This window comes from Musa acuminata, chromosome BXJ1-3, assembly GCF_036884655.1.
Source record: "Musa acuminata AAA Group cultivar baxijiao chromosome BXJ1-3, Cavendish_Baxijiao_AAA, whole genome shotgun sequence".
Lineage (NCBI taxonomy): Eukaryota > Viridiplantae > Streptophyta > Magnoliopsida > Zingiberales > Musaceae > Musa > Musa acuminata.
Genome location: NC_088329.1, coordinates 1,604,810 through 1,625,666, shown reverse-complemented (window position 1 = coordinate 1,625,666; position 20,857 = coordinate 1,604,810). Strand labels below are relative to the sequence as shown.

The following is a 20,857-nucleotide window of genomic DNA, read 5'->3' as shown; positions in this document are numbered from 1 at the left end:
AGCTCACAGAGAATACATATATATATATATATATATATATATATATATATATATATATATATATATATATATATATATATACATAAATGGATCGCAATGTTTTTTTATTGGTCCAAATCGTCCATTGGTACACCGAGCAGCCCAAACCGGATGACTTCGTTGCATGCTCGTCGCCCGCACTGGTAATGCCTCCTCTTCCTCCTTTTGAACTTGTTGCATTTGACTTCGTTGATTCATGCATGATTCTGAAGTAAATATAAAGCAGAGAAGTACGATTTAGTTGAACCAAAGATTTTGAAATAAATGCCACAATACTGATTGGAGATGAAAACCGGTAGGTATCAGATCCATCACTGTACACATAACCAGCAGCGTCTGCGTCAGCCTCGAGCTAAAAGAAAGGGACGTTTGAGGCTCTGTACAATCATACCGCATACAAGCATTAATGTTGTTTGAACTCAATTTTAACATGAACTCAATTTTAAAATGCCAGGAGAAAACACTTTCAACCACAAAAAATGGCAACCACTTAAAATTACCAGATGAGTGCGGGGGTACAGTCTCATCTCGCCAAGAAATCGTTGGCTGACAATTAGATTTAAGTTCACATCGCACCAAGTTTCAGGAACAAGCCACAAATCACTCTCTCTCCTGCCTTGTCATGAACAGAAGCTAAAAAACACAAGTCCAAAAGGTGTAACCTCTATCGATGACTATTGTCACCGAGATCTCCCAAAGCACCATCTGACGATGATGAGCAGAACAAATAGCTAGCTGGGTAATTCTTCTTCCGCCGCTAGGAACAGAAAATTTTGTAAAGGATATGATGTTTTTCTCTCTTTTTTTTATACATGTATTTATGAACAACTATTGAATGGCCTCCAGGTGTGTTGGCGGTTGGTTTGGACCAAGAACATGAGCTTCGAATATGTAGTGATGATCTTAATGTTCCAAACATCCGTCCGGTCTTCAAATAAGATTAGGTGGAGACCATCTGGAGACACCTCTAGATTCCACATACCGATTATTGGATGAGCAGTGAGACACATGGATCTCGTAACTTTTACAATCGGTTGGATAGTTGCCTGTGATTCTTACTTTCAGTACTGCAACTTTGTCACTGGAATCGTTGTTTTGTTGTGTTTTGTGACTTCTGCCAGTGAACTCATCAACAGTATCAATATTTTGATGCCACATAGACACTTGTACAGTTTTGCCAGGCTTGATTATCCCTGTCCTGGGTGTGACCTACAGAAAACATTAAAGAATAAACACCACATCATAATAATACAAACCTCAATCGACTACAAGAACGAACGAAGAGTTAGTTCAAAGGCCACCATCAACATATTCATCATCATCCATAAATCCTTTCAAATAAACTACGGTAAATGATTCAGATCTTGTTTAGTGTCACTTTTAATCTCACAGATAATTGCATTGCTACTCCCATAAATCCTTTCAAATAAACCTTTGCCCTCACTTAGCTGGCATTGCAGACTTGCAGTTAACTTTGGTTAAGTTACCTTTAGGTACTAAATGACCGAACTGCTCTCGTTGAGGCCAACTGTTAACTACTAAGGACAACATCCTAACAAAATAAGAATTACATCATTTAATTCAGGCTGGGTAATTCAGATAAGAGGGCAAAATGTCCAATGCCATACTGCAAGATCAATAGCCCAGTGATGGGATCCGACCTCAAGGGCATCTATGATGATCTACAATTTAATACTTCATCTTTTTATGTCTAACAAGAAACTTGAAGAGGGTACTTAAATCTCTTTGGTGCTCAAAATGCTTTTGAACACAAATGACAAAATGTAAGCAAAAGTGCCAAATGGTATATGCCATGCAAATATGTATAATGTGTTGCTCCTTGATGCATCCGTACTTATCTGAAAACATTCTTGCATCTTCCCGCTTCTTTCAAATTTCAAATTATTCACATTCTATCAATATGCTAACGTCTGCTAAGTCCATGTTAACAACAATGACCGGAAACACATATGTAATAGAGGACTACAAACTCAGAAATGAACTTTAAGGTCGGAGCACAAGGTAACTAACCTCTAGCCAATTAGGAAAGCCAAAGGGATCTCTTGAACTATGCACAGATGCTTGTTCACTCTCCTTGACAGCGGACTGACTTCCGCAAAAGAATTGAAAGACAGCTCCATCTCTTCTGCATTTGTTAGTTATTCTCAGGACAGTGATGTCATTGCCTTGCAGGGTTATGTTGTTGCTGCTAAAAGTAGTTTCTGGAACATTGCCAAAATCGTCTATCAACCTCCTTACTTTTTCATTGGAAAAAACTATTTCTCCAAACTCTTGCCTCCTAGTCAATTCATCTACATGTGCAATATCAACATTGAATATGCACTTGACAGGTTTGTGATCACTTCCTGTCACATCCATGCAAGAATCATACCTGATGAAGTGGAGATGTTTAAGTCATGAAGCTGTGATATTAACTTAATGCACAAAACTTATTCTAGAGATATTTTAGGAAAACAACTTACATACAAATAGAAGAAACCACAGGGCAAGCTAATGAACATTCAGTTCTTGAATCACAACAGCTGTCACGATACAATATCCTGTCGCACCAAGCAGGAATACGCTTCTTTTCACTGGAATCATATCCTACAAAAGATTGACTAATTTTAGCTTCAGCATCAATGCTATATGAGGGACAAAAAGATCTCGCAGCAGTTTTCCAGTGAACTCATTGAACTTCTGGTTAGGATTTTCTTCCTGCATAAGTTGCAATTACCTGTATATTGGGCCTAAAATTTTACCACATGATAATTTGGCAGTCATACCTGATAGGCCTGTTAGGTGTTTTTCAAATTTATACGTTGGAGGGAACTTGATGACTCCTTCCCGAAATCCTTGAAAAACTCTTCCTGCCTTCATTTCAGCTCGAAGCTGATCCTTTTCTGTAAGCAATTCCAAGCGTCTTTGAGAGATGAAGTATCTTGCTTCTTCATATGTGATGCCTTGAAGCCTATAGTTGAGATCACCAAGAAATACAACCATATCCACTTCTGATAACTCAGGTGTTCTATCGATATTGGCCTGCAATACCAAGGTTATGGCTTCTCTATGATATTAACACCAGAATCTAAATTGAAAATAGAAGTATATGACAAATATGCCATTACATACATTTCCTCCACGATGCGGATAAACAGAAGAAGCACCGGCTGTATGGAAAAGATTAAACATTAGAGTTAGTTGTAGCAAGCGATAACATTCAGCTACAACTGCCGCTGCTCAGACAAACTATTGTAGACCCGCCAATAAGCAAGAACAAGCATGATATGACAAGCATTGATACAAAACCTGCAGCAGTATTATGTCCATTTGAAGATGGGCTGAAAGTCATAGTCCAGAAGATGTGGTCAAAATCAGCATTCCGCCGATTCAGTGCTTCCAAATGTGCAGCGAAATGACAGTTAATAAAGCATATTTTCCGATCGTAGATTCTCATCCTCAAAGCTACAGCTCCCTGTCAGCAATTTTTAACACATTAGTTATACCAGCCTATAACCTAAAGCTTGAGATATAGAAAAGGATTATTGTTAAAGAGACTAGAAAATACAAGTAAAGCTTTAGATCACAAAGGACAGTATTTGAAAGACAATGACCAAAAGATTTTAGAAGTACTTTAAAAAAATTAGTCTATAACATGCCACAATCTCTGTAAAAAAATATATCAATTCATTCAAAGGCAAAGCCTCTTTAACTCAAAAAAGAATGACCATAACAAAGAAAAAAATTTACTGCCAAAACAGAATTACAACGTATAGAGATTACACTCCATACATTAGGAAAATCTAAGTCCATATGAATTATTGTGTTAAAAAGAGAAAATAAGGTAAAGTAAAGAACAAACTGCACATTCTTACTGTTATTTGTGCTATAAACATCTCAAAGTTGTTGGTTAAAAAAACCAGAAGATTAGATGGTACATTAAATAGTTTCATGAGAAAAAAGGAGTTCCCATTCCAGTAAATGTGACACCATAGAAAAAACGGCATCCAATCTGCTTAAGTTCTACAAGAGGTTCCAATAATCTGTGATTCATCACTTGGACAATTTATCCAAATGATGGATGGTGCCCGGGTTTATATGAAAATAATGAATCGAACTTTTTGTTTCTGTTTTTATTTGAAATGTGTTTTATGTTTTCCACCCTTTTGACTTGTTTACTTTGCAATAAATGAAATGTTAATGATCCTTGCTCCTTACAATCTTGAGGATTCCATTTTAAAGTCATCCTGGTAAAAGATGGGAAAGACAAGTCATTGATAATTTTAGTCTTCTGTTTACCAAACCTACCGACTCTTGTATCGTTCCTACCCCTTCCAGGAAAGGAATAAGAGGTCACATGCATAAAAAATGAAAAACTTCTATCATGCCAATAGAGGAACAAATAATGAACCTGATGCAACACAAAACTGACTTCAATAACCTAACTAAAATTATGTTAACGTTGGTACAGACAGCATCAAACAAAACCTTATCTGCTGTGCTTTGACGAGTCCAACCTTATCACTATCAACAGACATCAGGATTTAAGTAATTATTACAACCTAGATTACTTTCTGCAAAAGTATATGCATCAGATAGCTGCTTGATGTTGTGTCATCTTTGGTTCTCATAAATTTCCTTTATCCAGATTTACATGCACTGATGACAGTTGCTTCAATATATCATAAAATATAAGTAATTAAATAAGTATTTGTTTATTATCCTTTAGGGTTTTTGGACAAATTGAATATACTGGCTTCCAACACACAATAGCAGTGTATGAACATTAAAATCAAAATTCAGATTGGGATCAGCCACTAAAGAAAACTCAGGGAACAGAATTCTTTTTTTATTTGTCTCAGCTTGGCAATAGCAAAAGTAAACATCTAGCACTTCCAGAATGTCTAAATGCAGTATGATTGTTAGCAAGCATTCAAATCTTGATCTGATATCAATTTCAATAACCTAACAGACTGGTATAGTACTGGCATACCAAGTAAACTGACTTGTACTGCCTGACATTATTGAATAAGATTTGTATCACTCTATCATTTAATAATTGATACAAATTAAAATAAATGATATTGTACCAATATCAAGCTGTATGTTCTGATATTGGTACGTGCTAGACCAGTAACCATACTGACTGGTATGGTAGAGATCTAAAACCTTGATTGTTAGAAACCTCATTCTTCCTTTTCGAAAATTTGGGAGCATCAGGTATTGTTATGAATTATTCGTTCAGAATGAATTATTCGTTTTAGAAAAGGTTTTTTCATTACACTTGACAATAATTTTCTTATATACTATCAATTTTGATTCAACAACTTCTTTCCAAATAAAGCAGAAGATTTTATAATTTCATTACAAGAAATGATCTTTCTCAAGAAAGTACCTTGTTTCCAATTGCATGCCCAAAGCCACATGGTACAGCTGCTGCATCAACATCACCAATGAATGGCCTAAGACTCTTTCTAGCCCTGAGAAAAAGATGTATAATATTGTGATCTACAAAATAAACATAGCTTCTGTCTGGGATTTACTTGCAACCAAGAAAATAAAAAAAAGGAAAAACTTAAACTGCTCAGCTGAAAGGAAATTACCATATAGCAATGAGTAACCCAGCAAGTTGTCTGGAACCAATGCGCTCAAAAAGAGTTCCTTCAACCAGGACCTTTCCAATGGCATCCAGCCACCAATGCCCATTAGCACTACCCTCAAGCCCTACCTAAAGTCAGTATGCTCACATTGAGATATTATTTCACATGATTAACATGCTGCACTCAACTAGCTACATGAAAATTAAAAACTAAGATATGCTTGTTCATACAAAATTCAAGACAAGTAATTCACTTTTAGAAGGATCCCAAACATATCTTTGCCAATCATATCTTTGCAAACCATATTTAGTATTGCCATGAATTAGTACACAACAATGCACCAAAATAGTGCAAGAAACAATATATCACAATTTATTTTAAAGAAGTAAAAAAACTAACTATGCAAACTGAGGGGAATAATGCAATCATCAAATGTTTTAACAAGTAGGCTGGCAACAGAACCCAGTAATAAACTGCATATATTCAGCTAACGTTGGAGTCCTCCTGTGTCCCTCTTACCTCTGATGTGGCAATGGCATGAACCATTGAAGCTAGAAAAGAGCAAGCCATCGGCATATAAAATCATCAATACAACTTTATTTGATATGTTCTAAGCCTTTAGTGCATGCATTCAATACAGTTAACAGATTGGAGCATGGATAAAAGAGAAACAGCTCTCAACTTAGTAGCACTTCATTAGAATCTTTTGTTGTTAAAAATGGAACGCACCTCAAACATAATTTGTTAGGTGAAATTTGCTAAAATTATCAAAAGAATGATATAACAAATGATGAAAATATCAAGAATCCTAAAATCAACAACACTGTGAAAAACAATTCAGCATATAGAGAAGTTTACTTCTCTAAGAGAGGGCTTAAAGCTCAGGGTGAAGAGTTGATATAACCTCAAAGAACAGGGGTGAAGAGACATGAATGACACATGAGAATGAAGAGAAAGGCGCTAGAGAGATTTACCATTGGCTAGGTACTATTGAGAATAAAAGCCCAACAGTTGACAATCAGTATATTACCAAGGCTTTTGTATCTATTATAAAATCAGAAAACTCAGTGGACTATCAATAAATGATTGACAGTTTCACTCTTACAGTTTCTTTTGCCGCAGCCATCGCAAGAAACCCAGCACCCATTTCCACCTCCTGCAACCCAACAACAATGAGTCCAACTTCTGGTGTTGCACTACCAAGCCAACTCATAAGTGAATCATTATATGCTCTTTCTTGTCCAACATTCCAACTACCAGCCAAAATTCTAAGGTTTGCTAGTCTCGTATATGATGCATTATTATTAGTTAGCTCCAATTGCAGTACACTGTCAAGAGGTCCTGGAGATGTCACATACCATCCACGAATGCCACCATGATTAGCCAATGTAAAGATATAAGGACCCACAACAGCCATGTTTATTATTGGGCTACTATGAGCAATCCATCCTCCAAGCAATTTTCCCTCGAGATTCATCACCTGCATCATGCCATCCATATAGCCAACCCACAATCTTGTTCCAAAGGTACAAAGACACTGAATGGAAGATGAATGATGTTGAACTTCACGTAATCGATGGCCATATCCATCCCACTGAATGAGTAGACCATTTGCACATCCAGTCCAGATCATTCCATCCACAGATATTGTTAATGCTTCCATTCTGCGACAATCATCACCAAATGCCCCCTTGACTGCAGCTTTCTTAACAGCATCAGCAGCTTCCAAAAGTGCATGTCGTGAACGCTGGAGGAAGCTAATAGCCTTTTTTGAGGTAGACAAAAAGTTCATCTTGGCATCACCCTCTTCATGTGAATCTTGGACTTGGAATGTGTCAAACCTAGTCTCAACCTGACCATCTATGTTGAAGACTTTCAGAAGTTCCTTTGTATGTGAATCCCTGCAAAGTCAAACAAGAGAATAATTGCAGGATTAAGAGCACCATTCGTGAACTAACTCCTATTTTGGGTTTCTAATTGCAAGAAATTCTATTAAAGTTATACCAAAGTGCAAATAAAAGGCAGCTCGAGCTCCAAACTTTTGAAGAGAAATTATCAGACAGTAAATATCTGATATCTGCAGTAGGCAAGGAACACACTCCTCCAACAGTTACCAGGCTTCGGAGATCAACAGAAGATCTTTCAATTAAAAGAGAAGCCATATGTCTTTCATCCTTCCTAAGAGTGAAACATTTATAGATGGCTTTACAAGACCAGGCTTTTATCACTCCACCTTCAGTGCCAGACCAAAGTTCACCTAGATTTCATCAAAAGTTAGAGCAACAGCATCAGATTAGTCCCTGTCCAACTGAACGATTCACCAATGATGAATTGTTGGATCACATAAACCAAAAACAGAACTGGAGGAGACAATGATACACCTAACAAGAGCATATCCAATTAGTAGCTAAATTAAGGAACTTTACAAAGCATAATGGACTATCATATCTACATTTGTACCAATGGTATTCACTACTAAAACATGTTACATGTACAATAAGATACATGTGTGAACTGCAGTAAAGAAAAAGTACTAGTTTATAAAAGATGCTCCATGCTTACAGTCTAAAAAAGAAGCTATATGCCCTGACATACCAGAGGAAGTAATGCATAGATTCTTATTTATTATGGACTTGGATATGTTTGACATGCTAGCTCTACCAGTAACTTACTTTTTGGTCTATTTCAGGCAAAAAAACAGAAATGCAAGAGACCAACAATGACAACTAGAAACAAATAAATGGACACTGAGTCCATGCTTTATGAGATAGTAAAAATGAAGGGCATATAGATTAATTTGGCCAGAAAATTACAGATATCTAAATGGAAAATCAGTTTACAAACATAAAAAAAGAAAAGCTAAAGAGGAATGTACTATATTGATTAGTGATTTATGAATATAAGTAGAAGGCATCTAATTTAATATCTCATGTATGATAGATAAGTTATTTGCCTCATTTATGCAATTTAAACCTTGATCCTTCTAACACTACTTTGCTTGGTTATATGGTTCAATCAATGTGCATTGGCTGCTATAATGCAAAATAAGTTACACTGCAAAATATGGCAGAGAATTACAACCTACATGTTCAGAAATTTTAAATTTTGATTCAATCTTTGCTGCATAGCTTTCAAGTTTCAAACAGATATTACTGGAAATCTTAACTGTGAAAATAAATTTTCTTCCTGAAGAAAAGCCAATGTTTTCTACCAAACAGTATGTGAACACTTAATCTAGTATCTTTGAATTCAATAACTTATAATGTTAGCTGAAGATTTTAAAAAGAAGATTGAATACAAAAAAATCAACTTTTAAAATGTCAATTGATAGTTTAGCAATCAACTATCTAGAACCTCTGCTAGCTATTTCAAATTGAATCAGAGAGCTAAGTGCCATAGAAGTTACAGTTCCTTCTTCACATCCCATGGATATGGAAGCAGCAATAACATTCAATATGATAAATTAACCAAATATAGAATCGCTTCTAACTAAAATTTTCCCTGACATCAGGATCCAACTACAACATCATGTAATCTAGCGAATTATAACAAAATTCTCCTTTTGGCACCACAACTGAGTCAAACTATATATTCATCATACACATCTAACAACCCAATGTTTCTTCCAGTAAGAAACCAAAACAATTATTTCACAATTCATTTTAAATAGAGTGCCTCATTCTTAAGTATTTGAAGCAAGTAACACTACTACTTCAATTCAAATGTATAAAAGAAACGAATAGCTTTGACAATAAATTGTAATAGAAGTACATTCCAAAAAATAAAAATAAAAAGACAATATATGTTTCAATTTCAGCCCTCGTTGCATTAGTATAGCATGGTCTAAGATGGCCCTAGTCAATTGTCAAATGCCAAGCATGTGCTACTTCAACTTCATGTTTTGTTTATGATAGCCACTTGTTGTGTCATGCGATCTAACTGTATAAGTATGTGATTTCATGGCCTCATGCCTTGTGCTTGTAGATACTTCTCTGTTAAAATTATCTAATTTGACATCTACGTCTTTTCTTTGTTATATTCAGTAAAACTTCATCACAAGTTCCATCAGCACAAACTTAGACCTTCAACATTGATTTCCTTGCCTTTCAATATGAAGAAGAACCTTTCACCAGTCTCTTCCCCTTAAAATCTATAGCTAAATGCCGATAGCATCTCGGCTAATTTCCAGTTACACTGACCTTTTGACATTGCAACTAACATGACTCACTTAGTATATGATTTCTTTGTCTTGTAATTCTTGGTTTTATGCACCTCACCTTACCACTATAACATCATAAAATCTTATTATTTTCCTAATTCTTTTAAGCCTAGAAGGCATCAATCACATAATACATCAAAGATCTAGCAACCGAATGGCAGTAGCAATACAAATAACAACCACAATGTCTAATGCCAACCAAATTTCTATTTCCCATGTTGTACCAATCCAAGTGTTTATCAACAGGCATAACAGGGGTACCAATGAGTCTTAATACAGTATTCTACATCTTGTGTGTACTAACTGAAATTGATATGTTTTGATTGGCACATTTAAGATATATCAAGGTTTTTTTCCTTATTTTTTTCTCCAACACTAATCACTACAATAAATGAAATGCAATGAGTTTAATAGCAGCTATGCACCTCATCCATAGCTAACCTCACCTTTGGTGGTAACCTGCCATCATTCTATCACAATTAGGCCTCATGGGAGGAGCCACTGCAATAAGATCAGTGGTGGTATAAAGCATCATCCACTTATCAAAGAATAATATTCAAGTCCATCACTAAAAGGAAATTTCTGTGAGACAATAGGAAACAGAGTCAGGAGCGATGTCAAAATAAAGACCTCCGTGGCTAAAGAGGAACAATGGAGAAGTGGTTTCTAATGGTAACACTGGGTCATAAACATTACATACAATTCAGTTACCAAGATAAATTTCCATGATAGATATTATATGCTGAATTGTTGATAACACTTTTTTGATTAATAAGAGCCTAGCTGGGATTGTTCTAGTGGCAGACATCGGAACTAAAAGTTCTATACTAAGTAGGACAATAACTAAATATATAAATGAACATTAGCATAAATCATATTATTTCATGAACATTATCAAAATTGAGCATCACAACAAGTGAACCAGAATTGGAGAGAGGTCAAACCTCTGACCACTCCACTACAGGCATGCCTCAAAGAGTTAAGCAAGTTACTATGGTCACTCCAAAGGAGGCATTCATCAGTTACACTGACAAAAAGATGAATGGCCGCATTGACCACTCCACCATCGACTTCTTAGATATGACTAGCTCACCGAAAGGGAACTAAAACTGTAAAGACATTTGGATTACCACTCGGATACCTTTGTCACAAAATAAAAACAATAAAGATGCAAATCAGTGAATGAAAAGCCAGTCCTAGTTATTCTTGATTCTTGATGGAAAGAGAGGTTAATGCACGTCAGCAAGAAAAAAAGGGAACAAGAAAGATGAAGGTTTGTGAATGACGGTCACCATGTGAAGTTATGGCCATCGAGAGAACAGGTGATCGATGTGCCTGCCACGAGAGGCATTCTGCAAGATTTCCTCTCTCTGGTGCCGAATTATTTGACTCAGGCTGCTCCACTCTCCAAATCCGAATCCTCCCATCCTTGTGACCACTCCACACAAACCCACGATCCGAATCAACCACCAAGCAGATCGTCGGGTATGTAAAAGATGACTCCCTGAACGGCGCGCTCTCCTCATCTCCCCTTCCTGGCTTCCACGAAGCAAAACCACCGCGTCCAAACCCCTCAAACACATCGGAAAGGTTCCAGACCCGAACGCCATTCTCCGTTCCCGCCCAGATCTGCGACGTGGATCCGGCGATCGTCCGGATAAAGCACCCAACCTGAGTCTCCCGGAGGGGGTGGGGCCTCAATTCGATCGATGGTGGCGTCCCCGGGTGAACGGGGGCCCGGGTAGGGGGTCGAAATATGCCATGTCGGACGGCCATGCCGGTGAATTCAGAGAGGGAGCCAGAGAGACGGGGAGCCGAAGGAGGCGGGCCATGGGCGCCTCTGTCGGACAGGGGCGGAATAGGATGAGGGAGGTTGGGCTGGGGGAAGGCATAGGAACGACTGGTCGCGGCGGCGGTGGGAGGGGGGTTGTCGAGGCTGAGGCGGCGGAAGGAGATCGGGTCTGCGGCGACGGTGGGGGTGCCGGGAGACTCGTAGCCGAGGGCAGTTTGACCGTCGTGAGGTTGAGGTTGCGACGGAGGTTTTGTGGCGGCGGCGGTGGCAGCAACGGCGGCGAAGGAATTGGTGATGAAACTCCAGTCTTCCTCGTCACCTTCGGCCGATCCGTGGTCCATTGGTGGTGGTCGTTAGAGAAGGGGCAGGCCTGAGAGGGCGGAGGTCGATGTCACCTGGTGACGGGTCCAATGGCTTCTCGGAAGCCGTTCGGAACCGAGGAATAGCTCACGAGCAATCTTGGGCCCAATCCAGGCTCAATAGTGGGCCGACGTGGGCTTCAAATTGAAGATACCAGTATTTAAATGTTGGTGATGATGATGATTATTATTATTAGTCTTAAAAAGATATATACATAAGACTTAACATGACATTAGATTCAAATACATGATATATATCAAACTGAAAGGATCATTTACAATATTTAAACTCTTGATCCGCTTTAATAACGTAGAAAATATTTTAATTAAGTTATTAAGGAAAATTATATTATTAAAACAACCTATTAATTTGAAAATCTATCGGTAATATTTTCACTAAATAATTTTTTATCATACTTAAAAATTGAAGGCTTTAAACTATATCTTAAGGTTGGTGTTATGTGAAGAGTTTATTGATGTCCTAATCAACTCGACATAGTCTAGACTCGTATGTGTAAAGTTATTCAAAATGTATCCATGTGAAAATATTAAGCTCATGAAATGTCACCTGTATGAACACTAAGGTTGAGAGAAATTTCTTGACTCGATCCTCTAATGCCCAAGTTAGTAACTCGATGTAGGTGTGTATGGTCGCGAGTAGTGAAAAATGATCTCCCTTCCATTACGCTAAAAATAAGCTTTTATATCTGGGTATAAAATGATAGAATATTCTATAGGGAGGCAGCCCTCAACCACCTCTAACAATCTTGGTCTTTTCTCTGCTCCATCTATTGAGAGGAGGGCCTAGGGACACATAGATTTACAGAGAAAGCTGCTTGAATTGTCACGACAAGATTGAGGGACCCACCTTATGGGCGGAGGAGACCTGTTTTTGCTCGAAATGCTCACATCTCTCGATCAATTTTTTTTAACCTATATGGGCCATCAAATCGATCAACCATATTGGGTAAATTTCTTTAGAGTCTATTCACGTGGATAGATCGATGGGAGATAATCATTGTCTTCTTCTTTCATCCTCTCCTCATAACTTTTACTTCTATAATTAAAATTTTGAATGATGATGTCTTAACATTTGTTTCATGAACCTATGGTCGTGGCCGCGTGATCGGTATGGCTTGGTCTGATTGGCGATGTCCAAGACCATCTTGGGGACGAAGGTTTTGCTTGATCGGGTTAAGTTCGATTTTGGTGGGGATGCGCCTCTTCCGCGAGCTCGTCCACCTTTGTCGCCACCGGATTCCTACGCACATGCCTAGGTTGAGATGGGAGGGGGGATCCCGATTTATACCCCTCCAAAGCACGAGTCAGTGGTCTATTAATATTCCAGATGCCCCTTGTCAGATGTTGGCAAGGGGTTTTTATCATAGCTCATGGGGGTCGATCGTACATGGTCTTTGCATGGCGATTGACCCCTTGGGCGGTGGGTGTACCTTCAGGCGTCCGCCACCCAGGATATGTGGGATGACGTCATGCAGTGCTATCCCGAGCTTCTCGGAGTGGTCCTTGTTATGACAATGCTGGCGATCCTTGTTGTGACAATGCTGGTCGGCACGACGCCACATGACGCGGGAAGAGGATAACTGTTATCTCGAATTTCTGATGGCACATCCGACGTGACATCGAGTCTTCCCCGGGCTCGGGTTGACGCGGCAGAGATCGTGTCCTAAGATGTACATCTAGCACTGTTTCATATCTTCCATATATTTGATACATTCAACCATTGTTATTCGAAATCCCGGAGCCATGCGAAGACTTTCAAAGGCGACGCATCCTTTCTTCAAGGATCACAGAACACAACAGAGAAAGGTTCAATTCACAATGGTTGAGAACATGAAGTCCACACAGGCCACATACAAACATGCTCGCATTGACGATTGCATCCATCTCTCTGAGCCAAACTATCCCCCGACGCACTCGGAGGATTCCGAAGCCGCGAAATCCCCAGAGTCATCGATAACCTCGCTCGCCGCCATCGCCTCCCCTCCGGCGACGCTTGAGGCGGCGCCCTCGACGAGTTCCGGTCGCAGCAGCGCCATCCTTTTGCCCCTCTGACGCAATGCTTTCAGTGCGTCGGAAAGCCTTTTATCCGACATCTCTCTCTCGATTCTGTGATCATCCATGGAATCCTTCTTGACCTCCGCAAGCCCCCCAGCTCCGTAGCGTCTCAGCCTCGGCATGACAAATGGCTTGAAGCAGCAAACCAGGAGGATCAAAAGAAGTATGTACATGTAAAGCGTAGTCCAGACATAGAACGTCCACTTCCAGTTATGGGCCACTTCTTTTGCCCATGGCAGCTGTGACTTCATGAAGACCTCCGCGTCATACAGTTGTGGCAGCTCAGTGGTTCCGGCTCTGGGTTTCAGATTCACCCTCACCATCTCACTTCTCGTCCTGGTTTCCTTGTATCCCAGCATCTCTATGGCTACTCTCTGGCTCTCGCTACTGATACCCAGCAGAAGAGGGAAGCCCATCACGAACGTTCGCATCAGTCGCACAGGATGGCTTTGAAACCGCAGCATGCATGGCTGGCTGGACGTCGCTATTACGTTCCCAGTGGATGAGGTGACCTCGGCATGCACCTGAGAAGAAAAATTCACCGATATTTGGGGGGAAAATCCACAACGATTCACAAGGCTGTCGAGTTGGATTCACCTGGAAGACACCGATCCGGAGATTGTGATCGGATTCCGGCAAGAGGAGCATGATGGAGACACTTACTGAGTGCCCGGCCGGCACTGCCCTTCCTCTACGCCATGCGCCTCGCAGAGCCACCGTGGCGTTCGGATGGACCTGGGTGTAGTCGAAGTGCAACGGCTGGCGCAGCAACACCGGCTCCTCCACACACAGCCGGGCCAGTCCGACGCCGAGGAGAACAGAAACGACCATAACGGCGAGGAGGATGACCATGGCGCAGACGGCGCCGAGGATGCCGAAGGTGAGCCGGCGGAGGAGGGCGGTGACGCCGTGGGCGAAGCGGGAGGGGACGGCTTGGGACTGGAAGTAGAGGTAGAGGAAGGGAGCGATGAGGGAGAGGAAGCAGGAGGTGATGAGCTCCACCTGGATCGCCACCAGCTTTATCATCCAACCGGCCGGAACCGTGAGGAGCTGGTCATCGCTGTAGTCGTCCTCCTTGTACTTGGTATCTTCTACCGTCGATGACGAAGGAGGAGTGACGGCCGAGAGAAGCGCTCGCCGACGGGGTCTGACATGGTGGTGGGTTTCTCCGTCCATGAAAGCTACTCTCTCTCTCCCTGCGTCTCTGAGGTGGTGGCAATTGCTTCGAAGGCGGTTTACGTTTGGGCTTGTGGGGTGGTGGACAGGTTGCGGGGCAGCCGCTGGTCAAACTTGGCACGTGTCAACCTTGGAGAGTTACAGTAATGGGCTAAATTGGGCCTCAAAACAAAAGAGCCCAACCGCAGACTGCTTCACTGGGCCACTTCGTCCGCTTCAACATCAGACCAGTCACAGTGTGAGGTGGGCACATGTCTGCGTTCTTCTCGGATTCATATAGCTTGGCTCCACGTGCATCGGCTCGAGTTCCCATGTCGTAGTAATAATAGTTAAGCTGAGAGATCCGGCCCTCCACGGCTGCAGCCCTCCTCTCCCCGCTCCACTTCCTGTGAGAAGAGTCTTGCAGTTGGACTTGCAGAGGCAAAGGGTTAAGCTCGGAAGAACGGAGGACGACGGCGATAGCCCTCTCTTTCTCCCTCGTCTTACTCATTAAGAAGCTGATCCAAGAGAGCGACGGCAACTGCGGAGGAGGAGGTTAGTATGGGGGACAAGGCGGTGGTGGTAGGAGTTGTGGACGACATTGGGGAGGGAATGCAATGCATGGATCACCCTTACCGTGGCAACACCGGTGGCGTGTGCGCCTTCTGCCTGCAGGAGAAGCTGGGCAAGCTGGTGTCCTCCTCCAAGTCCAGCCCCTTCTTCTCCCTCCAGCCTCCTCCTTTCTCCTCTTCCTCCTCCCCCACCTCCTTCAGCTCCGACGCCGGAGTCGTCGTTGGCGACGCTCTAGGGATCGGCTCCGGCCACTCACGGACCGGTCCCGCCGGCGCTGGGCGTAGGACCAAGTTCTCCTTTCTGGCCGCCAGCCACAGAGAGAAGAAGAAGAAGAAGAACGGGTGCGCCGGCGGCGGCTATGGGAGTGGCGGAAGGAAGGTGATGGCCTCGATCGCCACCACGACTAACGTTGCGGCTGATTCTGCCTCCGCGTGTGACGACACCGGCGTTGTTCTGAAGCGGAGCAAGTCTGTGGAACCGAGAATGGCTGGAGGCCTGATGCAGGGCGGTGGTGGCAGCGGTACTGCAGACGCCGTCGTGGCGGATAGCCCTAGGAAAAAGAGCTTCTGGTCGTTCCTCTATCTCTCATCCGCCTCTTCCACCTACACTTCTTCGGCCGCTAACAACTGCGGTAACAGCGGCAACGTCTACAGAAGGAGATCTACCTCCTCCTCAGTCGAGGGAGGTGGCACAGACATCACTAACAAGCAGCAGCAACAAACCAGTTCAGCAACCGCCGCCGCCAGGCAAGGTGGAAACAGCGGGGAGGAGGCGGAGAGCCCGAGCGGCAGCCAAGCATCGTCCTCGCTGGGGAGGAAGGTGGCCAGGTCCAGATCGGTAGGCTGCGGCAGCAGGAGCTTTTCGGGGGACTTCCTGGAGCGCATTTCCACCGGCTTCGGCGACTGCACCCTCAGGAGAGCCGAGTCCCATCGCGAGGCGAAGTCCAAGATCGTCCTCCACCTGGACCAGCACCACAACAACGGGGAACAGCAGCAGCGGTCGGCGACGAAGGAGCGGGTCAAGTGCGGCGGCCTCTTCGGGGGGTTGGCGCTGACGTCGGCCGCGGCCGACGACGACTTCAATAGCAACAGAAGGATCTCGGCGGCCGCCGCCGCCGCGGCGGTGCACGGAAGCCGGACCAGGAGCTGGGTCTGGGCCTTCGCAAGCCCAATGAGAGCCTTCAGGCCTTACTCCTCCTCCTCTAAACCCCTTCACGGCATCAACAAAGCTTCTGCTGCGCCAGCAACCAACATCATCTCCTCCATCAATGACAGCAACGACATGTTTAACAAAGGGAACACCAAACTCCGCGGTAATCCATCGTCCCTTGCCATCGAAAGCTAGTAAAGCTTCACATGTCCCCTTCCTTCATCACTAGAATCTGCTCACCAGCCATGTTAATCAATTTGTTTGGGTTCGTTTTAAGCTAATAATTACGTTCAATTCGCATGCAAAAATGTTGTAGAATTGTACCATTTTATCATGGAATATGTACGTAGTGATATGAGGAGCCTCTTTCTCTTTTCTTTCTCTCCCTCGGAACTGCTGCTGCATGTGACTCCTCTTGAGAGTGCAACTGAAGACAGTAGGGCCCTTTTGAGATCTTGAGGCTTCGCAGTTATTGAACTTGCTTGTGGATCTCTGAAAGGTTTCCCCGAGTCACCAAATGCTGGTTCGAGAGGAGGAGAGCAATGGGTGGTTTGTCTTCTTTGGGGCGGTGTCTTGTAGCGTGGTCAATGAGACAGGAGCAGTACACTGTCACGGGCACATGACATACCCATCCTTGCGCCTTTTCTCTCGCTGTGGAACCCCGGTGCGCCATTGCGAACAGCCGTGACTCCCATCTTCCACATCTTCCCCATCATTCTCTTCGTGATTGATGACAGATCACTCCACTTTTCTGAGAAGACAAAAGATAGTGCACTTTCTGAGCTCCAGGATTCCGTTCACGCTTTCCCCAGCCTTGCAGCACCCATGCTGCATCCATGTGGTTCTGTGATACTTAATTCATCCGTTTGCTCGTAGAGGATGCATGTGAAGGTCATTAACCCAGCAGCTAAGCGCTTGTAAGTCCAGGTTTGTCTGAAGAAATTTGTCCATGTTCCAACTAGGAGCCAAGTAGCGTTGCACTTAAACTGATCTAGCCATGTGTGAGATGTGATGGCTTGCTAGATCTAGTCCACTGCTGAGGAACTGCTTCCACCTACCTGACACAGTCAGGTTGATGCCATCCCCTGCCAAGGGCCCAAAAGAAAGCGATAATTAAAGATAGATGGAGCAGAGAGAGAGCGACAGAGAGAGAGAGAGAGTAGTTACTTTGTTTAAACTGTAGTAGAGATCATCCTGCACCTGCCGAAGCAAGAGAATTCATATCCTGCAAGAGATGAACGTGGAGGTGTTGTTAGACATGTATACAGAGGATACAAGTAGAACAGAGCTATCAGTGAATAGGAAGAGACAACCACATCATTGCAAGACTAATAATCTTTGGGTAGAGGTATTATATTGATGGAATTGTTGGGAGTTCCGTCCGCTTCACATGGCTCATGTTCAAGCAGTAGCAGCAGCAGCACCTTCTGCTCGAATTCATGAGGTGTCCATCGCCTGCGTCGATCGGAGCCCAAAATGGCAAAGTAATGAATGAACCAGCTCACCGATTGCAGACTGTCTGATCTCCTGGATAATAAGCCCAAGAAACATGGGTCCAGCAGAACACCTCCCTGTAGAGGGCGGGAAAAAGATGATAAAGTGGATCCAGATTGCACAAATGTATGTTTTGCGATCCATGCACAGGTTTTGAGATCTGTAATTTTTAAACATGGAAACAATTCTGGTTCTAATTCTATCAAATATCTTGAGAAAACAATATATATCCATTTCAAAATAGCAGACTATAAGGATGTGTGTTTCCAAGTGTTGGACTGTTTGACACTGATCCAAGGCAAGGATTTATGTACTTATCATCACAGTTAAGGGTGTATTCTGCAACATCTTATTTGGCACTAACAATTACATATAGCTACCAAAGATTATGAAACATCTTAAGTCAATCTTTCACTGTCAAATAAAATGCCAAAATTCTCCTATTAGAGTTGCATGCTTGACACAGATATTTAGCAAGAAGTTCAAAAAGGTTAATGGTGAAATACAAGTGTCATGATAGATGTCTAGTTCTACTGATAATTTATATGGTTGCTTATTTTTCTACATGTTCTGTGTCTTGAAATCAGTACCTGAATGGTTTCCAGGGAGATGAATAATATAATGGATATGACCAACTGCTTCAGACTCCATCCTTCAGTGATATAATGGATGCAGAGATAGCATCAGCCACAATAGCAGCAGCAAGGTCCCTGAGGCATTGACTATTTGCTCCCCACTATTTCCTCTAGCTGCAATGCAGCATGCCTCCAGTTCTCTTGGCATAGTTGCCTGACAAGCAAATAGCAGGATCAAATTTCTAGGGAGCAACCAACATTAAGAATGGCATTCAGAACTGTTCACAATTTTCCCAGATCAATGGTGTGTGTATGTGTTGAAACAATAGGCTGCTGGGTGATCCATCAATTGCATCTTCTCATAGGAGCTTCATGTCTTTGGCTATCCTGTCCTCCTTTCGGAAAACATCAGTCCGTTACAGGGGATAACATCATGCTTGATTCCTTCCTTTTGGGCGCTGCCTCAAACACATCAACTTCGTCTCCCACCCGCCCATGCATTCACAATCACGAAATCAATCATGGTATTGCAGCTCACTGTGCTATCGGTGAATCTCCTTCTGCACATCTCGTGGTACAGCTTTTAACTTTATCGTGATCGCTTGCCTTAATTTCCTTTGTCACCATCTCCATCCACAAGTTCCACGCATCGACGATACCGTCGATCCTGCACAATCCATCGACCATTGTAGTGTAGGTAATCAGATCAGGGGCGTAATCCCTGAGCTCGAGGATGGACAGACAAACACAGATCTTGGGAATGAAACTACCTGCTATCAGTGGCTAAAGGAGACCGAAGACCTTGCCATAGTTTCCATCCCTGCATTTGTTGGCAATACAGGAGGCCTGGGTGATGTAACTGGTAGTAAAATCATTACCGGCAATTCCGGATTGCATCATCAATGGCGCCACGCGACGTCGGTCTTCCCTGCATTTCGGGATTGGAATGGGAGTTACCATGATGTGCCGTTTCAGGGAAGATGGCCTCCAACGCCTCGTCCATCGCGCCGCCGTCGCTGCGAATGAGGCGTCGGATGAAGGGTTCGAGGGAGGGCGGGTCGGGTCGCATTTCGTCGAGCGAGTGGCGAGCAGGGTACATCTTATGATCAAGTCCTATCTTTGCTGCTCATCTCCCAAAAAGATATAGATTTCTTGAGTGAGCTAGATTCAAGTGTGTCATATACATCCTACATATGAGATACATTTCTAACACTTGATGCCCTCCTCAGCTTTCTTTCCTGCATCTGCCCACTCTTCTATTTTCCCAAAGCTCTTCCACTGAAAGGCATTAGCTCAGGGTTGCTTTTGGTGTGCAAAGGCGGGTCATCTCATCTGGCTGATCTTAGAAAAGACTATGCCACCACTTGTTTGTGATTCTAAGGTGGTAGTACAGGAAAGAGAGAAGCTGGTGAGGGTTGCAGATTGGTGAGCAGTCCTCCCTCGATCTCCTTGCAGACTGAGCAAGAGAGATTTCTAGTCCTATTTCATGCATTCTTGCAGTGGATTATCATTGCCACCACTGCTCTCAATGACAGCCTCTTGGAGAACATGGCATTCGGCGTCTTTAACAACAACAAAGACCATCACATCTCCAAGTCTCAATTGTCTGTACCAAGAATGAAAAAGGTGTATCTATGTGATAATGGTTCTTTCGGACGGGCTGATTATTGAATATTTCTTATTGTTTGATCTCTTTGGTATTTTAATTTTTAGACTTAAAAAATTTATATTAAAATTTTTATAGTTATAAAAATAAAATATCTGACTCCATTTATCCTAACATCATCAGTTTTTCTAACAGAAATATAAAAATAAAAATTAAAGAA

The 20,857-nt window shown here is 42.4% G+C and overlaps 3 protein-coding genes across 4 annotated transcripts; 1 reads left to right on the top strand and 2 right to left on the bottom strand.

Moving 5' to 3' along the window:
• Nucleotides 1-503: 503 nt before the first annotated feature.
• LOC103977118 (type II inositol polyphosphate 5-phosphatase 15) lies at nucleotides 504-12,065 on the bottom strand. Its single transcript, XM_009392540.3, has 11 exons — nucleotides 11,151-12,065; nucleotides 7,644-7,896; nucleotides 6,745-7,540; nucleotides 5,643-5,767; nucleotides 5,435-5,519; nucleotides 3,349-3,514; nucleotides 3,172-3,209; nucleotides 2,826-3,081; nucleotides 2,523-2,646; nucleotides 2,071-2,431; nucleotides 504-1,248 (listed from the first exon to the last, which is right to left on the bottom strand). Exons 1-11 carry the CDS (start codon nucleotides 11,989-11,991, stop codon nucleotides 970-972), a joined length of 3,324 nt encoding a protein of 1,107 aa, XP_009390815.2. The 5' UTR covers nucleotides 11,992-12,065; the 3' UTR covers nucleotides 504-969.
• A 1,674-nt stretch (nucleotides 12,066-13,739) lies between these two features.
• LOC103977381 (seipin-1) lies at nucleotides 13,740-15,583 on the bottom strand. The gene is made up of 2 exons (XM_009392874.3): nucleotides 14,683-15,583; nucleotides 13,740-14,609 (listed from the first exon to the last, which is right to left on the bottom strand). The coding sequence occupies exons 1-2, from the start codon at nucleotides 15,259-15,261 to the stop codon at nucleotides 13,929-13,931; spliced, it is 1,260 nt and encodes a 419-aa protein (XP_009391149.2). The 5' UTR covers nucleotides 15,262-15,583; the 3' UTR covers nucleotides 13,740-13,928.
• Nucleotides 15,584-15,627: 44 nt separating this feature from the next.
• LOC103977119 (uncharacterized) lies at nucleotides 15,628-17,157 on the top strand. Of its 2 annotated transcripts, XM_065114299.1 has the most exons (2): nucleotides 15,628-16,382; nucleotides 16,452-17,157. In XM_065114299.1, exons 1-2 carry the CDS (start codon nucleotides 15,802-15,804, stop codon nucleotides 17,155-17,157), a joined length of 1,287 nt encoding a protein of 428 aa, XP_064970371.1. In that variant the 5' UTR covers nucleotides 15,628-15,801. The 2 variants fall into 2 exon arrangements, with proteins under 2 accessions (XP_064970371.1, XP_018678604.2); XM_018823059.2 differs by having other exon boundaries at nucleotides 15,633-17,157.
• Nucleotides 17,158-20,857: the final 3,700 nt, after the last annotated feature.

What these genes read in the sequence shown, in the direction of transcription:
- LOC103977119 (XM_018823059.2), top strand. Translation starts at nt 15,802, where the DNA reads ATGGGGGACAAGGCGGTGGTGGTAGGAGTTGTGGACGACATTGGGGAG.
- LOC103977118 (XM_009392540.3), bottom strand. Translation starts at nt 11,991, where the DNA reads ATGGACCACGGATCGGCCGAAGGTGACGAGGAAGACTGGAGTTTCATC. An exon ending in GATGGCCATAACTTCACATG is followed by an intron (nt 7,897 to 11,150) that starts GTGACCGTCATT and finishes GATGAAATCTAG; the next exon opens with GTGAACTTTGGTCTGGCACT. An exon ending in GCTTTCCTAATTGGCTAGAG is followed by an intron (nt 1,249 to 2,070) that starts GTTAGTTACCTT and finishes TGTTTTCTGTAG; the next exon opens with GTCACACCCAGGACAGGGAT.
- LOC103977381 (XM_009392874.3), bottom strand. Translation starts at nt 15,261, where the DNA reads ATGGACGGAGAAACCCACCACCATGTCAGACCCCGTCGGCGAGCGCTT. An exon ending in TCCGGATCGGTGTCTTCCAG is followed by an intron (nt 14,610 to 14,682) that starts GTGAATCCAACT and finishes TTTTCTTCTCAG; the next exon opens with GTGCATGCCGAGGTCACCTC.